General features: G+C 30.2%; 1 protein-coding gene across 1 annotated transcript in view; it reads left to right on the forward strand.

Moving 5' to 3' along the window:
* LOC127718743 (transforming acidic coiled-coil-containing protein 3-like) overlaps nucleotides 1-19,719 on the forward strand; it is a 41,437-nt gene extending 21,718 nt beyond the window's left edge. Inside the window, exons 7-17 of the mRNA XM_052224798.1 lie at nucleotides 1,514-1,583; nucleotides 2,281-2,344; nucleotides 4,039-4,240; nucleotides 7,281-7,358; nucleotides 8,394-8,605; nucleotides 9,159-9,202; nucleotides 9,909-9,976; nucleotides 10,957-11,049; nucleotides 13,459-13,565; nucleotides 14,143-14,284; nucleotides 18,163-19,719. Of these exons, the coding sequence (XP_052080758.1) occupies nucleotides 1,514-1,583; nucleotides 2,281-2,344; nucleotides 4,039-4,240; nucleotides 7,281-7,358; nucleotides 8,394-8,605; nucleotides 9,159-9,202; nucleotides 9,909-9,976; nucleotides 10,957-11,049; nucleotides 13,459-13,565; nucleotides 14,143-14,284; nucleotides 18,163-18,222 (1,140 nt within the window). The 3' untranslated portion in view covers nucleotides 18,223-19,719. The remainder of the gene's footprint in view (nucleotides 1-1,513; nucleotides 1,584-2,280; nucleotides 2,345-4,038; nucleotides 4,241-7,280; nucleotides 7,359-8,393; nucleotides 8,606-9,158; nucleotides 9,203-9,908; nucleotides 9,977-10,956; nucleotides 11,050-13,458; nucleotides 13,566-14,142; nucleotides 14,285-18,162) is intronic.
* Nucleotides 19,720-22,069: the final 2,350 nt, after the last annotated feature.

Here is a 22,069-nt window from a genome sequence, read left to right on the forward strand (position 1 = left end):
TACTGACGGACTTTAAAAACGCAACACTAGATTATTCTTTTTTACTCCCATTTTCAAACAGGTAATTTTTGTAAAATAAATGTATAAAGGTAACTTTTATTCATTTCTTAATTGTCTGAAAAAAAAGTTTGCAGTTCAAAAGTTGAGCTCATGATGTCATTTTTAAAGTTTATTTCATGCGGTATATGCACTGAAACCGTGGTTTTCTCCTTATCAATGGATGTATCACCGTTGAAGGCAATGACTGCCTGCAAACCAACGTCAAAATGATTGTCAGAAAGGTCAACCAATTTTGTGGGCATGTTTTGAGTTCTGTTTTGTACCTTTTGAATTTGCCTCTGCACCATGCATTACAGTGTGTTTTAGCAAGTAAGGGGTTTACAATTAAGAGCTTCAAATGTTTTCCTGCAGTCGATTCTTTGGCATTTCAGTAAATGGGAAACATTTTTGGCATGAATCTGTCTACCATGGCATTTGTCGACTTGATTAGCAGTTGACGTTGCAGCCATAAATAAGTCTCACAAATGATGCTGCATAATCAAATTTTATTGACGTTGCGTCGTCACTACATATTGATCTGGTCATGGATGGTCATCAACAAATCCTGTCTGCCTGTACCGTTGTTGTAAGGACAGTAAAACGAGTTTCTGACGTGAAATTGTCTGAAAACAGTACGTTCACGTATTCCTGCCTGCAATATTCTTATGGCCTGATTCAGATTTTCACTGCTTAGTTTCAGCAATATGGAGATGCAACATTTGTTTAATGATTCAAGTGTGGGTACAGATTGAAAGAATTGTTTCACCAAAAAAAATCCTTAAAAAATCATTTGTTGGTTACAAATTTCGCATTGAGAAATTCGTGCGACTTCAATAATCCGATATGTTACATAACCTCAGGTACGTCAGGTATTGAATTTTTCTAACCATAAAGAAGTATGGTAAGCATGAATAGTTGTTATATGAGGATCAATCGTGATTTGGTAAAAAAAGTTCACCAAAATGTGTGTTGCGTTTCTAAAGTCCGTCAGTATATTACGACCCATGAAATGCATAAAATTTGCATTAAAGTTTATTTTCATATTTCTTACACAGAACTAAAACAGAAAATTAAAAAAGCTGAAGATTTAAGTACTATTCTAAATATCAAAAGAAACATGCAAGACACATCAAATGATTTCATTTGGAAACTTTTTCTGCTGTTATCGATAGAAAAAAAAAAAGTTTTTATAAAATAAAATGTTTTACCTACCTACCCTACCTAATTTTTTTCGAGGTGAAATAGGAAACACACTATTTATTTATTTTGGCCTTAGGTAGAATAAATTGTGAAAGTCTTAATACAAACTGTTTCCTTGTGAGCTAGTACGCAAAAATCAAACTCCATGTGTTAATAAAGTTTAAATATGAGAAAGCAGAGTTTACATTATATCGCATCATAATTGTGAGTCATCTCTGAATATGTTTGAAAAATTTACACACTGCATAAAACATTCGTTATTTTTTTGTTTCAGGATCCCTCAACACTGAGTAGACAGTCGTTGTATGTGAAGTTTGACCCCCTCGTCAATCTACCCCCAGATGGTAAGGTTATGTACTTAAAGACTACACTAAAAATCTATATCAATTAGGAATATTCCAACACCAATGAATGCCAGACAAATCATTTTAATCTAATCTTCCAGTCATATCTAATGAAGGTTTTCCTTAAACTGCTGGCTACCCGTTGCTCCATGCATTTCTCATACCTAATCAATGATGATCACAGGATTGATTCTTTAAATTTTTTACTGTGGATTTATTATTATTTGAAGGATACCAATTTTACAGATGAACCACAGATTGCAAATTTTCTATATACTTGTTTGCAGACATTGGCAAACTTCCAAATCAAATATCCATGAAATTTGCATGTTTTCCTTGATCATGGAAAATTGGTACCCACAATATTATATGAATATACAGTACAAGGATGTCTCACTCAAAGCAATAAAACCTTATTACTTATTTTTAATTTGTAATTTGTAACTTAGCTTTTACAGGCTAAAATTGAGAATGGAAATGGGGAATATGTCAAAAGAGACAACAACCCGACCAAAGAGCAGACAACAGCCGAAGGCTACCAATGGGTCTTCAACGCAGCAAGAAAATCCCGCACCGGAGGTGATCCTCAGCTGTCCCCTAAATAAAATTGTGTACTAGTTCAGTGAAACTGGATGTCACACTAATCTCCAAAACATATAAATGAACTAAAATTAAGAAGATTATTTTGTCTTTATAGATCCAAGAAGAGCCAGCATAGATATCAGAAGAGCAAGCATGAAACTGGAGCGACTGAGGGAAATGTAAGTAGCATATGTATATGAGATGAAAAAAAGTGTAAAATGTGGTGAATTTATAAAAACTATTGACTTAATGTCAGTAAACAATCAAACTAACTTCAGCAATCTTCCTCCAATAGTAATCTGAAGATTAGAAAGCACTTACACCTAATGTAATGGCTCTGGTTTAAATTAAATTAATTTTCACGATTACTACAATAAGAAAAATAACAGGAATAAAAAGGGTCACAAACGTCAAACTTGGTTTACTCATAAGAATACACTAAACAAAGTCAAATATTTTGAATATAAATTTTGACGGAAAAGGATCTCAAATAATATGGTTCCTGACTTTGAACAGGCACTGAACTTAGGAAAATTTATTTCGTTTGTCTAGTAATGTTTGTGTTATTTATCAACAAAAACAATCTGGGTCTTTGAGTGGTTAGTACACCAAACTTGGGGTTGTCGCCGTTCAATGACATATTTCATTTTGTACAAAATAGCACCATTTATAATTATGCTGATGATAAAACTACATTTATCATTTAGTGATTATGATAAAGATGAAGTTGTTAAAAGTTTAGAAACTGATAGTTAAAATCTAATAAACGTTTTTTTTCTTTCGATAAATTGAATGGAGGCTAATCCTAACAAATTCTAGGCTATAGCCATTGGAAAAAAAACAAATAAACATATTATTTGGCGTTAAATTTAAATGGAAACAAAATTTCTTGTGAAGAAAATCTTTAACTTCTTGGAATAACTATAGATTCAGGAATAGGTAATTATTGTCCAGTAATCTTGGCACTACTGTAGCAAAAACTTCTTTTAAAATGGAAAAAAATTAAGAAAGAGCTCTCAGATTCATCGATGATGATTATGATATTTTATACGAAAAACTGCTAGAAAAGTCAATACTACCTTCTTAAAAAAGAAGAAGAATAAAAACTATTTCAACAGAAACTTAAAAAATAATTCACAAAAAAGTCCAATCTATTATATTTATCTTCATGATTTAATTGATACTAATATTCAGAAGTATAATTTAAGATCACAGGAAACAACAGTACTCTCAAGAGTCAGAACTACTCTGTATGGTTTGAGATCGTTTCACTATAATGCTGCACAAATCTGGAATGAGCTGCTTAACCTTTGTCGAATGAAAACATCTTTTGACCAATTCAAAATATTGGTACAAACATGGGATCCATATAACAGCTCATGCCAGTGCAGTGCTTGCATATAGTGTTTTTAAGCCTGTGATTTTTATATTTTATTTTGTTTGACTGTTTGATTTGTTCAGATTTTTAGTTGTTATTTTCTACTGTGCTTATTATTCTTACTTATACTATGTTTTAAATAAAACCTGAAATTGAATTCAATTATTAAAAAATATTTTAAAAAAATGAGAGTTACAGCTGGGAAACACCCACTCTTTTGATAATCTATAAGTATTTAAAGATTTCTTTTCTCTTATTCCCTGTCTTAATGTTCCAAACTGTAAATTATGGTTGTTAGCAGTTTTATTTATCTTGTCTTTATAAAAATAGATTGACAGTTAGAAAAGCTATCAAATAAAGAAGGTCAAAGGACAATGAATTAAGTTCTAGTTTGTGTCTATTTAAGATTGGAAAATGACAATTTTATTCAATTTTTTTTTGAGAGAAAAAAAAAACATGCAAGGGGATCTGATTTAACATTGAAGTATTTTGTAGCAATTGTGATGAAAGCTTCCTGCTGTTTGGAACACCTCCAAAGCCTTCCTCAGTTCGAAATGTTGGTATTGTTTCACAAGGTCCATTGGATGGAGGAGCTAAGAAAAAGACCCCTGCTAAGACACCTGTACAGGAATTGAAGAAATCAGCTGTGGACTTGTTATCTGATTCACCTGACATCCTTAGTATGAGCATAAATGTGGTTAGTATATTCAGAATTGCAAAGTTGTCTCCCATTCTTTAACTTACACAAGAGTTGCCATTCTTACCCTACTATGTAATTGATCTTTCTTGCAGATTTTTTGGCAATTTTACCAGTAACTAGAGCATACACAATTGAAGATAGATTCAGAAAAAAAATAAAATTAGCAATTGTAGTTCTTTCTTATATATATATATATATATATATATATATAGCAAATTGAATATCCTACAGATAGATATACAAATGTATAGGATTGAATGTATATATCACAAAAAATATTAAATCATTTGACTTTAAATTCCTTTTCCTTCAATTAAAATGTTTTTGTCACTGAATTATCTTTTTAAAATTTTTTTCAATTAGTAGAGAATTCATACATCAGGATTTTGAGAAATGATAACAGAGTAAAAATTGCTATTTTTGTCGAGCCTTCGACTTTAGTCGAAAAAGCGAGACATAGCGATCCTACATTCCGTTGGCGTTGTCGGCGGCGTCCACAAATATTCACTCTGTGGTTAAAGTTTTTGAAATTTTAATAACTTTCTTAAGTTATCCTGGATTTCTACCAAACTTGGACAGAAGCTTGTTTATGATCATAAGATAGTATCCAGAAGTAAATTTTGTAAAAATAAAATTCCATTTTTTCTGAATTTTACTTATAAATGGACTTAGTTTTTCTGCCGGGAAATTTACATTCACTCTGTGGTTAAAGTTTTTAAAATTTTAATAACTTTCTTAAACTATCCTGAGTTTGTACCAAACTTAGACAGAAGCTTGTTTATGATCATAAGATAGTATATAGAAGTAAATTTTGTAAAAAAATAAATCCATTTTTACCTTATTTTACTTTTAAATGGACTTAGATTTTCTGCCAGGAAACAACACATTCACTCTGTGGTTAAAGTTTTTAAAATTTTAATAACTTTCTTATACTGTTTTGGATTTGTACCAAACTTGGACAGAAGCTTGTTTATGATCAAAAGCTAGTATCTAGAAGGAAATTTTGTAAAAAAATAAATCCATTTTTTCCGTATTTTACTTTTAAATGGACTTAGATTTCTGCCAGGAAACAACATATTCACTCTGTGGTTAAAGTTTTTAAAATTTTAATAACTTTCTTATACTATTTTGGATTTGTACCAAACTTGGACAGAAGTTTGTTTATCATCAAAAGCTAGTATCTAGAAGGAAATTTTGTTTTCTTCCAGTTAACATTACATTCAGTCTGCAGTTAAAGTTTTTAAACATTTATTAGAATCATAAACTATCCTGGATTTTTACCAAACTTGGACAGAAGCTTCTTACAATCAAAAGATAGTATCAAGAGGAATATTTTTATTGATTTACTTCCTCATTTTTGTTGAGCCTGCGATTAACAGAAAAGGTAGGCGAGACACTGGGTTCCGCGGAACCCTTACGAATTTTTTTTCAACATTTACATGTTTTCTGTATTTTTATAATTTTAATTTTTGGATCTTTAATTTGTTATATTTTTTAAAAGTTAAAAAATGCATTTATCCTTTTTTATACCCCTGCTTTAAAAAGGTGGGGTATACTGTTTTATTACCTCTGTCTGTCCATCCATCCGTCCATCCCATGAATATTTTTCGTCGCATCTTTCTCAGGAACTACATTACTCAACAACTTCCTGTTTACCGAACACTTGTATCATTTTACACATGATAGCCAAGTTGTAAATTTTTGTCGCATCTTTCTCAGGAACTACAATACAAGGATTTCTGAAAATTGGTGTCAGGGTTTATATAAGTCAGCTATGCCGTGTGATGCCTTTTCAGATTCATCACTCAACAACTTCCTGTTTACCGAAATATTTGGGCGGGGGTATCATCAGTGAGCAGTAGCTCACACTTTCACTTGTTTGTTCAGTATTCCCGTTCTCTAGTTGTATTCAAAAATCTATTAAATCGTGCATTTATGTATCTACTATGTTATGGTATCTTGTATATAAGCACAGAAGGGCACTTACAGATAAATTTATATCCTCAACAAGCTGATGTCCATTCTATAGAGATGTACTTTTCAAACATTGATTTTAAGGCGTGATATTTTAACTGACCTTACCAGTTCCTTTATAGCACCTCACATATTGAGGATTCATAAATCCTTGGCATTCCATTTTTATGCCCCCACCACTAGCAACTGTAATTCTAAGTTAATTCTTGTATGTTATTTCAAACTAAGCGTCACTTTTACCATTCACAAGTTATTCCACTTTATAAACGTAAAATTTGCTGAATTTTTCATTTTTATAAAAAAAAAAGATGTGGTATGATTGCCAATGAGACAACTCTCCACAATAGACCAAATGACACAGAAATTAACAACTATAGGTAACCGTATGGCCTTCAACAATGAGCAAAACCCATTCCGCATAGTAAGCTTTAAAAGGCCCCGAAATGAAAATGTAAAACAATTCAAACGAGAAAACTGACGGCCTAATTTATGTACAAAAAATGAACGAAAAACAAATATATGTAACACATCAACAAATGACAACCACTGAATTACAGGCTCCTGACTTGGGACAGGCACATACATACAGAATGTGGCGGTGTTAAACATGTTAGCGGGATCCCAATCCTCCCCCTAACTTGGGACAGTGGTGTAACAGTACAACATAAGAATTTGTTTCCTAACTTAAGTTTGCCTCAACTAAATGTTATGACACGTATACACAATGTTTATTACCATAAAACACAAATCAAGTTTGAATTTGTGTGGTGTCACTTTTACAGTTCTCTAGTTATGTCCCTTTATTACGTTTTATGCAAGCAGGGGTATCATCTGTCCATTTATTTTGGTTTGAACATTTCTGATGAAGGTTAATTCAGAAAAGCAGTTAGGATGCATCAAATTTAAAACTGTTCTTTTCATTTAACAACAATGTGTCAGAGGTATTATGACAGTTACTACATTTAGATTATTTTTAAAGAACCTGTCTCTCTTTGAATTGTTACCTTGTAAGATAGCACATTGAAAACTTTAACAAAATTTATCTCTTTGTTTCTTTTTACAGAATCGACTTGGTGAGCAGGCAGAAGGAATTAAAATGAACTTAGCTGATGTGCAAGACTCAGACTCTGGTATTGTTGAGGTATTTATCCCAGTAAAAAAAAAGACCAATCAACACCCACATATTGCTCAACACAATATGAAGCCTTTTTGATCTTGTTTGCTGCGCTCACTCAACAAAAAGCTTCATAATGTGACTTGCAGCTGATATTTTACAATATCAATATGCAGACAACCTGATATTATTATCAATGAAAATCGGTACTTATTTTGTATGCAGCATTTCCTGTCAGCAATAATTAGTCACTTTTTTGTCCATTGTTTTGATCACAATAATCATAATAAGTGCACACATTTTTTTCTAAAGTTAAAGTATTATTAACAATATGAAGTGGTATATTATCATGATTATGTACATGTAATCTGATGGATTTTTCTGCAACACAGTTCTCAACATGTCTTTTCCCCTGGTCTATTGCATTTATCAGTCAGGGGCATTACTTAAACAAGTAATTTTTTTCAGTTACTTAAATAGGTAATTTTTGTTTTTAAGATCATAAAATTACTCCAGAGTTATTTTAAATTTCAATAGAAGCATGGACTAAATGTAGTTTTCATGAATTTTTACATCATTTTATATCATAAAATGAAGAATCTATTAGATTTTAGAGGAGTATAGAGATAAAGGGTTACTTTAAAAATGATATTTTTATAGTCTCAGAGACCTATCTTTGACCCAAAAGCGTCGATATGAAAGATAAGTGCGTCAGAATGGCAATTAGTGTTTCAGAAAGATTAGATTTTATATTTCATGGGAAAAATAACCAGATGACCGTGAAAATTTGTTAAAGCTAGTAAAATCTGTATAGTTGGAAAACTATAAAAATAATATTGAGAAAAGTTACTTATATAATTAATATTTTAAATAGCCTCATTATCAACATTACTTGTATAGATAATTTTAAATGTTACTTGTTTAAGAATAACCCCTGACTGTTTATTGCAAATACCAAAATTGTGTTGTTACTTGTGCAAAATTTTGATGGTCAAAACCTTTGGACAACCACTTTTCCAGAATTCGGCTGAGAGATTAATTTTCTTTTTTTTTTTTTTAAAGGTTCTTCAATACACAGAGGCAGATTGGAAGAAGATGCAACATGCCCTGTTGATGGAAGTTCAAGGGAAAATATTAGCTAAGGAAAGAGAATACGCCTTGATAAAAAAACAGTATGAAGATCAGATGAAAAGGATAATGGAGGAACAAAAGAAAGAATTAGCTTCCAGAGATGAAAAAGCTAAAAAGAATGCCAAGAGTTTTGATGAAATCATGTAAGATTTAATGTTTTATTTTTAGCTCAACTGGCCCAAAGATTTCTGCTTATATTTGTTTGTTATTTCTTAACTCCTTGTGAACTGAAATCTGCCAAAGTTGTGCTGACTCTTCTACAAGAAGTTGTAAACTTGCTATTTTTTATTTAAATCTGTGTGGTGTTTGGTGTTTCCAATTCCAAACAATTTTTAAACTTTATTTGAAGATGGCAGGTGATATATCTGCATTGGAAGACTCACATGTTTTTTTTATCTCTGGGCTTTTCCAGAAAAAAACTATGGGTGGTTGGAAGACACTTTTTTTAGTGCCATCACTCATAGAATTGCATTTTAATTCGCTAATATATAAACCACACAAATTGAAATTTTTGACCTGCCCATCCTTTACAAAAATAATTAAAGTGCCTTTCAACCCCCTAATATTTTTTTTCTGGAATAGTCCTCATTTCATTGGCTACTTACCAAATAATTCATATGTCAAAAAAAGATTGCATAATATCGTACATTATAAAAAAATTATAAATAATAACTGATCTTTTTTATATATTTGTAGGGTTATATTGGCTGAGTATGAAAAGACAATTGATAATTTAATTGGTAAGTTTTCAATTTATGATTGCCAAGCATCATTGAGGAAACCATACTTTTGTATTTATATCCCATTCTAGTCAATATTTTGAAGTATATATGTTTGTTTTTGTTTATACCATTCAAAATTTTGATAGTGAAGTAGACATGCCAGAGTTTTCCACATGGCAACATTATTTTTATTTTATTATATTGGTGATATCTTGATAGACTTCATAATCATGATAATAGAATGGTTTTAAAATTTGCTTTAATTTTAGGAAAACATCCAAGAATGCTTTCAGAAAAAAAATGGATAAAAAGCAGCTGTGTGCTATCACTTTCACTTACCAAAAAACACTATCTAAAATACTGACCTGAATTTCATAGTTTATGTCTCGTTTTCTTTTTTAAATTAGATAAACTGAATAGTCAAGATTTAATGTTGTAAAGATTTTTTTTTTTGATATTATTTCAGCAATAAAAATTGGCATGATCAGCATTGTGATTTAAAAAAAAAAAAAATGTCATTAATCAATTTTTGTTTACCAATCATGCATGATCTTTTGCAATGAACCGATTCAATCACAAATTTTTTCCAGTGTGATTAAGCAATTTTGGAAGGGGAAAAAAAAAACAGTCCAGATTTGCATTTTTGTAGGTGATATGTTAGGTAGTGAGGAACCTCGGCCTTAAAAAAAATCAATTATTAAAATATTTGTGTTGTTCATTTCAGGTGAAAAAGAAAAATTAAAAGAAGAAAAGGATGAAGAAATCAAGAAATTGAAAGATAAAATACAACAAGTATGTGATATAAAGGCAGAAATATACATCTGAATAAGAGACCATTATGTTTATAAAAAATCTAATAAACTTAAAATCTTATGTTAAATTGTGCAAATTCATATAAAAATGAACAAACTACTCTAATAAAACCATAAAAATAGCTATATTTCATTTAAAGGATATAGGAGGAATGCCCCATTCCTATCATAACCACCAATATTTTTGCATGACAAATGAAAAAAATTAGCATGTAAAATGATAATTTTCTAATCAAAGTAATTATCAGTTTGATATTCTTTGATTTTGATCATGAAAAATGTTTATTTTGGACTTTGGTTTTGGGTTGTCTATAATTCTGTACATCTGCACAATTTCTCTTGACAAAGAACAGATGTTGGTAGTAAGGGGATGTTTGAAGTCCTTTCCTACCCTTAAAAATCCATAGAAATAGAAGAACCTTTCCACATTGCTCAGAAAAAGTCTTTGATATTCTCCACATCATCATTCATTTCTATATGTATATTTATTTTATTGCTTTCCACATCATCATTCATTATTTATAGAATAAATAATCGAAGAATTCAAATAGAGAAAAATATTCAACGAGTGACAGAACAACACATTAATTCACGAATGCGCGTAGCGCATGAGTTAATTATCAGTGTTGTTCGGTCACGAGTTGAATATTTTTCGATATTTGAATTCTTTGATTAGTTATTCTTTTTATTACATTGGCAAACAGTTTTTTTAAATGAAATTAATGTAGAAAAATGTAAGGAACTATATTTTTTTTCTACGCATTCACAATTTGTTTTGATCCGACGTTATCGACGTCTTGACCATGCCTATTGTTGTATGACGTCAGAGAGTAAAATAACCACGTTTATTTCACATGTGAAATTATCGGTTTTTATTTGACTGGGAAATCAATGTAATTCATTGCTACCAATGTAATAATACACATTTATCTATTTTATTTATATGCTTTTTTGTTGTAGCTAAATACTGATGAACAATCAGTAGAAACTACCCTGTCACTTCTTCACCAACGATATGAAAAATTGAAAACAGTTCTTCAAGGATATATAACGGTAAGATCATTTTTGTCGAGCCTATGAGACATAGCGATCCTACATTCCGTCGTCTGGGGCGGCAGCGGCGTCCACAAATATTCACTTTGTGGTTAAAGATTTTAAAATTTTAAAAACTCTTAAAATTTCCTGGATTTCTACCAAAATTTGATAGTAGCTTGTTTATGATCATAAAATTGTATCCAGAAGTAAATTTTGTAAAAAAAAAATAATCCTATTTATCCGTATTTTACTTATAAATTGACTAAGTTTTTCTGCCAGTTAACATTACATTCACTCTGTTGTTAAAGTTTTTAAAAATTTAATAACTCAAACTATCCTGGATTTGTACCAAACTTGGACAGAAGCATGTTTATGATCAAAAGCTAGTATCTAGAAGGAAATATTTCCTGTTTTTCCATATATTACTTATAAATGGACTGAGTTTTTCTGCCAGTTAACATTACATACAGTCTGCAGTTAAAGTTTTTGAAACATTTATTAGATTCATAAACCATCCTGGACTTTTACCAAACTTTGACAGAAACTTCCTACAACCAAAATTTTTTTGATATGAGCTAAACAACTATAATCTTTAATATAGTCTTCAGAATAATTAGGTCTTTCCACTTTTCTGTGGAAAGACCTTTTGGTTTCCTTCTGATTATTATTATTAATTTTTCTTCTTCCGCCACATACAGTGCTTTGTGGTTTCGCAAGATGTCCCTTAGATTTTTGCATATGATATCGAACAGTTATTGTGCTTTAGAAACTGACCCTGTTTAGCTGAACACTTTTTATTGTAAGAGTTTTCTCCCGAAATACTGTTTTTCTTGTGTACGCATCTCCTTCGCAACCGTTAAAGATTACGACAAAATTATTTCACCAATTTGCTCGTTATATCCTTAGGATCTTAAAAATAATTTTGACCGAAGTGGTCCTGAAACTCCATATGAGAGTTATTTCCCCTTCTGTATTTAAAATAAGTAAAATGTAATTGTAATTGGTAAACCATAAGTGATACAGACCTAGGGTCTTTTGGTTTGAGGTCCTTGGTCCAAAAAAAAGAAAATAGGGTCAAGGTCATTTCTAAATTTGGATTTTGGCTCATTTTCACCTCTTTTCAAACACCATATAAGATATCGACAACATATTTTTACTTAATTGTTAGTTGCGACATGACGTAACACATGCATTTTAGTTTAAAGGGTACGCTAACATTAAATTAGAGTTTTCTCCCCTCTTGTATTTAAAAATATGCGTATGGTGATATAATAACCAAATATGATTAAGACCTAGGATCTTTTGATCTGAGGTCCTTGGTTTATGATTTGAAATTGAACTCAAGGTAATAGGTCAGTTTGATTTTCTAGATTTTCACCTTTGCTTTTACCTCATATGTATACATGTTTTAAAAGCCATGGGACTTTTTGCATTAGACTTCATGCCATTTAACCTTGGAAAAGCCAACCGAAAGTGACCTTGTGTAAACCGGAAGTAGCTATTTTTGTACTTGATTAATAAAAAAGTATATGGAACCAGATATTTTTGGAATCAGTGTCAAGTAAACTTTTAAATAATACCAGAAGTATTTTTTTCAAACCGGAAGTAACAAATTATTTCCATTAGTTAAATAATATTGTATAGAAACCATACATTTTTGGAATCAGAGTACAATAAGCTATCATTAGACGCTGGAAATGTCATTTTAAACCGAACTTTACTATTTTAATATCCAGATATATGTTTTTTTGGTGGAAAGACCTTCAATTTGGTTTTTAATTGTAAGGTGTAAATGTTTGTCTGACAGGGGTCACCTGACCTGTACCCCATTCATCAAAGTTAAGATTTTATGATGTACTGTGGATTCATTAATATTCGTTGAATACCAATTTTTGTGGATTTCTTGGGTACAGGGGAACCACGAAATTAAATATTCAACGAATTGCAAATTTTACTAAAGGAATGTTTGCAGACTTTGCCAAACCACGAAATTAAATATCCACGAATGTTCAAATTTTCCTCAAACCACGAAAATTGGCACCCACGAAAATAAATGAATCCACATTATGTTGTAGTCCTGACACGCCATTTAAGGCATGTAAATTGTTAGAAAAAGTTTTTTGTCAAAACTTATCAGCAAATCATTAAAGATATTAAGCCTTTCAGGATGTCCATTCCTGTTGAATATATATATATATATATATTAACATTGTTCATATACTACAAAGAAAATACTCTTCATAGATACCAAGATAAATTTTTGTATGCACGCACTTGTCAACATAATACTCATCAGTGATAATCGAATCAAATAGGTAAAGAAGGCCAAATAAATTACGAAATTAAAGTACTTAGAGGACCCAAAGTTGACAAAGACCATGAGTCTGAGTGAATCTGTCTTAAATACTAATTTGTTATTATTTATAGAACGAAGAAACCTTAAAGAAGTATGGAGATGAATGCACTGCTAAAGTTAAAGCTACAGAGGAGAAAATGCAGGCTTTGAAAAAGGATGCTGAAGCCAAATTACAAAAGTAGGAGGATGTTTTCTTTTCATTCTTTTTTTTTTATAATTTATTTTATTTTAATAATCAGTTAATATATGAGTATCTAGTTTTTAAATGACCCAAGTTAAAAGTTCTTGAATCTCCAATTATCCAAGTACGCAAAATTATGCTAGCATACAATTGAAATTATATGAACCATTGCATCATAGACAACTTAATGTGAACATGGTGGATTTACTTCAATTTCTAAATATTTTAAGAAATAACATTATCAGTACCAATTTAACTCCATTTGATGCACATAACTGAATAAAAAACATTTCCAAAATGATATAAAAATTGTATAATTGTTTTTTTAGCCAAGAATACTTTTATGTTTTATTAGATATTTAAGGAAATACACAAGGAGTATCTGCTTTGCATCATTGCAGTTTTAATGGACCAACTTTACTTTCAAGATATGTGAATGACTCTGTATCAGATTAAGGCATTTTGAAATAAATTTGTTCAGTGAACAATCATATGTCCTTGCCCTTGTTTCAAAAATTGAAAATTATAAAACTTTTCTATATTAGTGTTTAATCTTTTTTTCTTATTTGTATAGAGCTAATACTGAATATGAAACATTGAAATCAGAGGCTGAGGCTGAAGGATCGAAGTTGAAAGTTGCCTTGAAGAGGAAAGAGATGGAATGTCAGCGTAAAGAAAATGAAAAACAGAGCCTACAGTCACAGTTAGAACAAAAGGTAATTTTTATCATCACCAAGTTTGATTTGGGGTATGGAAATATAGAAATCTTGGACAGTAGTAAGATGAGGGTTTGGTTGTTGTGTATAAGTACTCGACCAAATCTCATTGGAGTAGTGATGATCGTCAAAGGTCAGAATATCTGTAAACTTTAACAATTGTTAAAAAATGTATATATCCTTTGCCACAACAATAGAAAAACAAAGGATATTGGGCATCTATCTATGACACAAAATCAGTACACACAAAAAGCAAAGGAACATCCCTTTTATTGCTGTTCTTTATCTCAAAGCCATAGTGAGGCCTTCAACATGTAGCCAAAAAACTCTCACCTCACTGCAAGCTTGGAGCTTTTTAAGTCGGCTCTATTCAGCAGTTTATGTGACAATAATTATTTTGATCCATTAAGATGTCAATCAAATCTATAGCACTTCTAATCTATGATAAGGAAAGTAGAGCATTAAAGAGGAAGCTCAATTAACAGCTGTGTAAACATCTGGTCTATTCAAATAAATCTTGCATTAATTTTACAGAAAATTATGGCTACTTTAGAAACTATAAAATAGATTAGAAATTCTTCAATATTACTGTACAATGCTTAGAAAACAGTATCAAGTCTTCACAGAAAGAAAATGTTTTTAAAACATTTTCTTAATAACTATCTTCTTTTTTTTAATACACATGATACAAAAATAAATAGTCAAATTTTATATTTTAATTATAAATATATTTTAAGTTTATTCTATATGAAATGAAATATAAAGTCATCAAAGACACTAACTATGATTTTTTTATTTCTAACCATACTTCCAAAACATAGTACATTCAGTTTCATTGGGAAAAGGGCAGGCCTCTACAATAACTTTTTTTCAACTTGTCCAGTAGGACAAGTACATACCAAAACTTACTTGTCCGAATGAAATTGTAACTTGTCCAACAAAAATCTTAATAATAACCTTTTTTGCATTTTAAGTTGATTCAAGGAACAAAATGAATTAAAACAATAGAACAGAATTTGATTTATATCTTTTGAAATACCTTTTAAAAATATGAGTCGAGAACAACTGAATCTAGTCATGTCACAGGACTTAGGTTCTAGTTTTCATCAATGCCAAAGTCTCATCAGACTCTACACATGAGGCACCTTCTGATAGGCCTGTCAATTTCCACTCATTGGATTTGTATCCTGGTTTTTTAAGTTGAAAAAAGTTTATTCAAATGCAGTCAATGAAAAAAAGAAGATGAGGTATGATTGCCAATGAGACAACTCTCTGCAAGAGACCAAATGATACAGAAATTGATAACTATAGGTCACCGTATTGCAAGTATTGTTTTTTTTTCTATATATGATCAAATATGATTTGGGAATTTTATGGTAAATAATTAGGTATGGTATTTATTATAAAGCAACAGAATAAGGTAGGAAAATGAGGTACTGATTTGTCTTGGTCCCAAAATGTCTCCTGTCTCCTGCGTTGCCAAACTGTCTAATAATCATGTCTATTAAATATGTCTCCTACGGTGCCAAACTGTCTATTAAATTTGGAGCCGAATCGTTTCCAATCTGGTGACGAACTGTCTTGTAAAGTTACCTTATCTACAAAGCGCATCGCTGATTCGGATCAGTAAGACTGGTTTCCGAGAATAGTATGCCTTTTACCTGTTAAAAAGTACCTGACAAAGAACCAGTTTTAAATTATCGATTGCAAGTAAACATGTCAAATTAATACTTGTGTTTATAATTACTTTGTTCATCAAAGTTGGATTAAATTTATTTTCTGCATAATAATTTAACTTGTCCCGTGGGACAAGCTTGATATAGATTTTGCTTGTCCGACCTTTTTTTCCTCTGGTATCGGACAAGCGTTATTGTCGAGCCCTGAAGGTTTGATCTTTTTTTTATATTCAATTTAATTTCACAGTTGTTGGAAATGAGCCCTCCATTTCATTGCAGAAAAGTTTTTTGAGTTGTAAGCATGTATCTTGTGTGTTTCAAAGCAATAAAAAAAATCTATTTTGTAAACAGGGAAAGAGGGGGAGAGAACTTGATTGGTTAACTTCTGGTGATGTTTACTTTCTTATATGCACAGAAATGTAAAGTTGTATTTTTACTGAAGTACAGGACAGGATAAATCTTTATTCATGTTAATTATTTCTTTATTTAAAACAAAGATAAATTCTGCACATTATTTTTGAAAAATATCAATTAAAAACAGTTTTACTGTAGTACAGGATAAAACTTTACTCGTGCCAATTATTTCTTTTTTTTTAAACAAAGCTAAATCCACACAATTTAAAAAAAAGAATGCCTATTAAAGAGAGACATACTAGAGGGAAAAAATTGGTGGTATTACCCTCAAACCAGCCTTTCAATAATGAATTACAACTTTTCCTAAAGTAGCCATAATTTTCTATAAAAAAAACTAAGTTTGCTATTTTATATTAAAAAAAAACTAACATATTACTATTTATTAGTATGGGGCATTACTTAAACAAGTAATTTTCAAAATTACATATACAAGTTATGTTGAAAACAAGGCTGTTTCAAATATTACTTCTATATCATGATCATGAATAAGTTACTTCTGTTAATATTCTTTGTATAGGTGTCCATTCATACAGGTTTTACAAGCTTTAACAAATTTTCACAAACATCTGGTTGTTTTCCCCATGAAATATAAAACTATTTAAATCCTCCTAAAGCACTAATTGCCTTTCTGATGCCATACTTCTTGGTCAAAGATTGGCCTCTTGCGGCTATTAAAATATCACTTCCCCTTAAAATCTTAGAGATAGACAGATATAGATAGATGGAACCTTGTGATTAAATAAAGACAAGAAGTTATTTATAATTTGAATCTTAATCAAAAACAATTACAAATGTTCCTTAATTAATTGTAAGTACTAAGTTTTTTGGAAGATGAATAACATAATTTATAAAAGTAATATTTTTCTCATTATTTTTAAAGAAACCTCTCTTTACTCATCTCAAAAACTACATTAAGTCCATGCTTCTTTGACATTTAAAATAACTATAGTTATATAATTTTAAAAAACAAAAAATACCTATATAAGTAACTGAAAAAATAACTTGTTTAGTATCACCCCTGATTGTTGTTTGTGTCTCGATAACTTTTATGCAGCATATTATATAATATAAACTATATTTCAATCATATCATCTAATCATAAAATGAGAATTTTTTTTATTATTAAAAAGGAATGATAATATAATATAATAAGAAAATATTTAAATGACTTTTACTTTTTGAGGAGAATTGAGATTTCTTTCCAAGCCATTACACAGTACTGCTGAAGAATTTCTAATCTATTTTAGTTTTGTAAAATTTCATGCAAAATGTTATTGAATAGACCAGATGTCCTTATTATAGAAGTGGTATAAATTTGATTGACATCTTAATGGATCATGATAATTATTGTCACAGAAACTGCTGAGAAGAGCCTACTTAAAAAGCTCCGAGCATGCTCGGAGCTTCCTCGTAAGAATAAATCTATGATCCCTTACATCTTCCAAAAATGCACCTTTTTTGTTGGCTCTCTTTCCATAAATTGTTTAATCATCCAATGAAAAAGCTCACGACAAGACATTGTATTCAATCTATTTCTGATTCATAGACAAAAGGCTAAATCCTCCTGAACATGCATGAAATATTTGCCACTGGCATTAATCAACCAACAATCAATCATACAAGGCTATTTAAAAGTTTTACTAACAGACTCAACAATCACATAGAAATTTTAGCAAGTGGTTCTAAACCTTCCAACTGAATAATTACTACAATCTACAATTGTATTTGTCTTCTGTTTACACATATATTTAATAATTACTTTGAAATGATTTTTCTTTTCCTTTGCAGATACAAGAAAATACAGAACTAACAAGTTTATGTGATGAACTTTTATCAAAAGTGAAATAAACATTGGAATCAATATTCATAATAATCAATATAGTTATTTTAAAGAACATGCACTTAGTCATAGTTTACATTTGGCAATATAAGTCAAAATGGTGTTTGTTATATGACTTTCACATAATAAGCCACATTTGTTTTTGGTTGATTATGTGTGGTATAATTCGAGTAACTAGTATCAACCATGTGAAGCGGATATTAGTTATGAACAAAATTTAAACATTTCATGACATGCTTGATGAAAGCCATTTATATAACTTGGTTGCTTTTTTTGTTTTTCATTGCAAAGTGCTATATATTGCCTTTGCCAAGCTCAAATGCCAGACAAAAAAAACAAGAATTAAAAGTTCAACTTTTTATTTGAAATTGCCAATATGCCATGTTTGTTTAAAGCTTAACTTTATAGTGTAAAATTTATAGATTATAGACTGATTTCTGTCTTTTCTCTCGCTCTTTTCTCCTTCACCATTTTTAAGTTATTTTTGTTGATGTTTTTCTTTATGTATTAAGTGCTTTGTGTAATTATTTTCAGCATATTAAAAGATATTTATATAGCTGTTGACTTCTTACAGATACTAGATTTGTATTGATTATATTTAGACAGGTGATCTTGTTTGATGTTTATGATTTATTTCTTGATGGAAAGTATGGAAAACAATTGTTTTTAGTATATATATATATGAAAGCAATTATTTTGTCATGCCCTACCTACGTTATTAAGGTGGCATTTTCTTTTCTGGTCTGTCCATTATTACATTTGTCTGTCCTGTATCAGGTTTAAGATTTTGGTCAAGACAGTTTACAGTTTAAGTTGTGGTCAAATCACAGTACACTTGATCATTATGTGAACTTACAAAATTAAACGGTTTTGACCCTGATTTCACAGTTGACCTTACATAGAATTGTGATACTGGAGCAGGGCATGGTATCTTATGGAAATATATTCTTGTTTTCATATCTAAATGTTCTGCAATTAAAAGTAGATATTTAAAAGTATAAATTAATATCAAAGGCACTTTTTTGTTATATTTTTAGCATGGACTCTTCCATGAGGTACTGGATGGAGGGGGAGGGGTCCTTGATTTCTGTTTTCTCTTGATATTATTTAGTTCACTTTTCTCTATTCTTTGTACAAAAAATACCCAATTTTCTCTATTTTTTATTTTTAGCACTTCTTTCTGTAGTTTTGATCCATCATTCTCTTCTGTAAAACCCATCCAGACTCTTCCATTTTTATCAAACAAAATATAATAATAGAAAAAAAAAGTTAATTTTTTGTTTGCATTAAAGTTTATAGAAAAAAAGCTGAATTTATACTTTGAAAACCTAGCTTTAGGAGGCCCAAACTTCAATAGAGTATTTTGTGATATGCAATTTATTGTTGATTTGCATATATATAATATATATATATGACTACTTATGTCTTTTATGAACAATGTACAATAAACTGATTTCAGGACATTGTAAATAAATGATTTGAGGAACTAAATGTAGAAACATGTAGTAGTTGTTGAATGACTTTGTAATTCAATTTGGGGTACTATTGGAAAAAAGTAGAATAACAAAAATACCGAACTCCAAGGAAAATTCAAATTGAAAAGTCCCTTATCAAATTGCAAAATCAAAAGCTCAAACACATCAAACGAAAGAAAAACAACGGTCATATTCCTGACTTGGTACAGGCATTTCCTTATGTAGTAAATGGTGGATTAAACCTGGTTTAATAGCTAGCTAAACCTCACTTGTATGACAGTCGCATGAAATACCATTATATTGACAACAATGTGTAAAAAAAGGGGTACAGCAGTCAACATTGTGTTTTAATCTTTATCACTATAAAAACAAATATGTCAACAAAGAAAATCAAAAAGGCATATAGACAATGCACATCAGCAAAAATGAAAGACAGGAATACAAAAAATTCATAAGTGTTCCGCGGAACCCAGTGTCTCGCCTACTTTTGCTGTTAATCGCAGGCTCAACAAAAATGAGATGAGGAAAAAATTTAATAAAAATATTCCTCTCGATATAATTTTTTTATTGTAAGAAGCTTCTGTCCAAGTTTGGTAAAAATCCAGAATAGTTTATGAATCTAATAAATGTTTTAAAAAATTTAACTGCAGACTGTATGTAATGTTAAATGGAAAAAAACTTAGTCCATTTATAAGTAAAATATGGATAAACAAGTACAAAATTTTAATAAAAATTTCCTTCTAGATACTAGCTTTTGATCATAAACAAACATCTGTCCATGTTTGGTACAAATCCAGGATAGTTTAAGAAAGTTATTAAAATTTTTAATATGAATATGAATGTGATCAGTAGAAGATCTTTATTTACACAAACTACAGATATGAATGTGACAAGTTTGAGATCATTATTTACAAATACTACAGATATGAATATGATTAGTAGGAGATCTTTAAATACACATACTACAGATATTAATGTGATTAGTAGAAGATCTTTATTTACAAAAACTACAGATATGAATGTGACAAGTTTGAGATCTTTATTTACACATACTACATTTATGAATGTGACAATTTGAGGTCGTTATTTACACATGCTACAGATTTAAATCTGAACAGTAGGAGACTTTATTTACACATGCTACAGATTTAAATCTGAACAGTAGGAGACTTTATTTACACATACTACAGATTTGAAAGTGACGAATAGAAGATTTTCATTAATACATACTAAAAATATCAATGTGACCAGTAAGAAATCTTTATTTACACATACTACAGATATGAATGTGACAAGTTTGAGATCTTTATTTACACTTGCTACATATTACAATCTGAACAGTAGGAGATCTTTATTTACACATACTACAGATTTGAAAATGACAAGTTTGAGATCTTTATTTACATATACTACAGATTTGAAAGTGACCAATGGGAGATCTTTATTAACACATACTAAAGATATCAATGTGACCAGTAAGAGATCTTTATTTACAAATACTACAGATATGAATGTAATCAGTAGAAGATCTTTATTTCCACAAACTACAGATATGAATGTGACAAGTTTGAGATCTTTATTTACACATACTACATTTATGAATGTGACAAGTTTGAGATCTTTATTTACAAATTCTACAGATTTGAAAGTGACCAATAGGAGATCTTTATTAACCCATACTTAAGATATCAATGTGACCAGTAAGAGATCTTTATTTACAAATACTACAGATATGAATGTGATCAGTAGAAGATCTATATTTACACATACTACAGATTTGAAAGTGACAAGTTTGAGATCTTTATTTACATATACTACAGATTTGAAAGTGACCAATAGAAGATCTTTATTAACACATACTAAAGATATCAATGTGACCAGTAAGAGATCTTTATTTACAAATACTACAGATATGAATGTGATCAGTAGAAGATCTTTATTTACACAAACTACAGATATGAATGTGACAAGTTTGAGATCTTTATTTACATATACTACAGATTTGAAAGTGACCAGTAGGAGATCTTTATTAACACATACTAAAGATATCAATGTGACCAGTAAGAGATCTTTATTTACACAAACTACAGATATGAATGTGACAAGTTTGAGATCTTTATTTACACATACTACATATTTGAAAGTTACCAATAGGAGATCTTTATTAACACATACTACAGATATGAATGTGATCAGTAGAAGATCTTTATTTACACATACTACAGATATGAATGTGACAAGTTTGAGATCTTTATTTACACATACGACAAGTTGGAGATCTTTATTTACACATACTACAGATATGAATATGACCAGTAGGAGATCTTTATATACACATACTACAGATATGAATGTGACCAGTAGAAGATCTTTATTTACA

This window comes from Mytilus californianus, unplaced genomic scaffold, assembly GCF_021869535.1.
Source record: "Mytilus californianus isolate M0D057914Y unplaced genomic scaffold, xbMytCali1.0.p SCAF_10, whole genome shotgun sequence".
Lineage (NCBI taxonomy): Eukaryota > Metazoa > Mollusca > Bivalvia > Mytilida > Mytilidae > Mytilus > Mytilus californianus.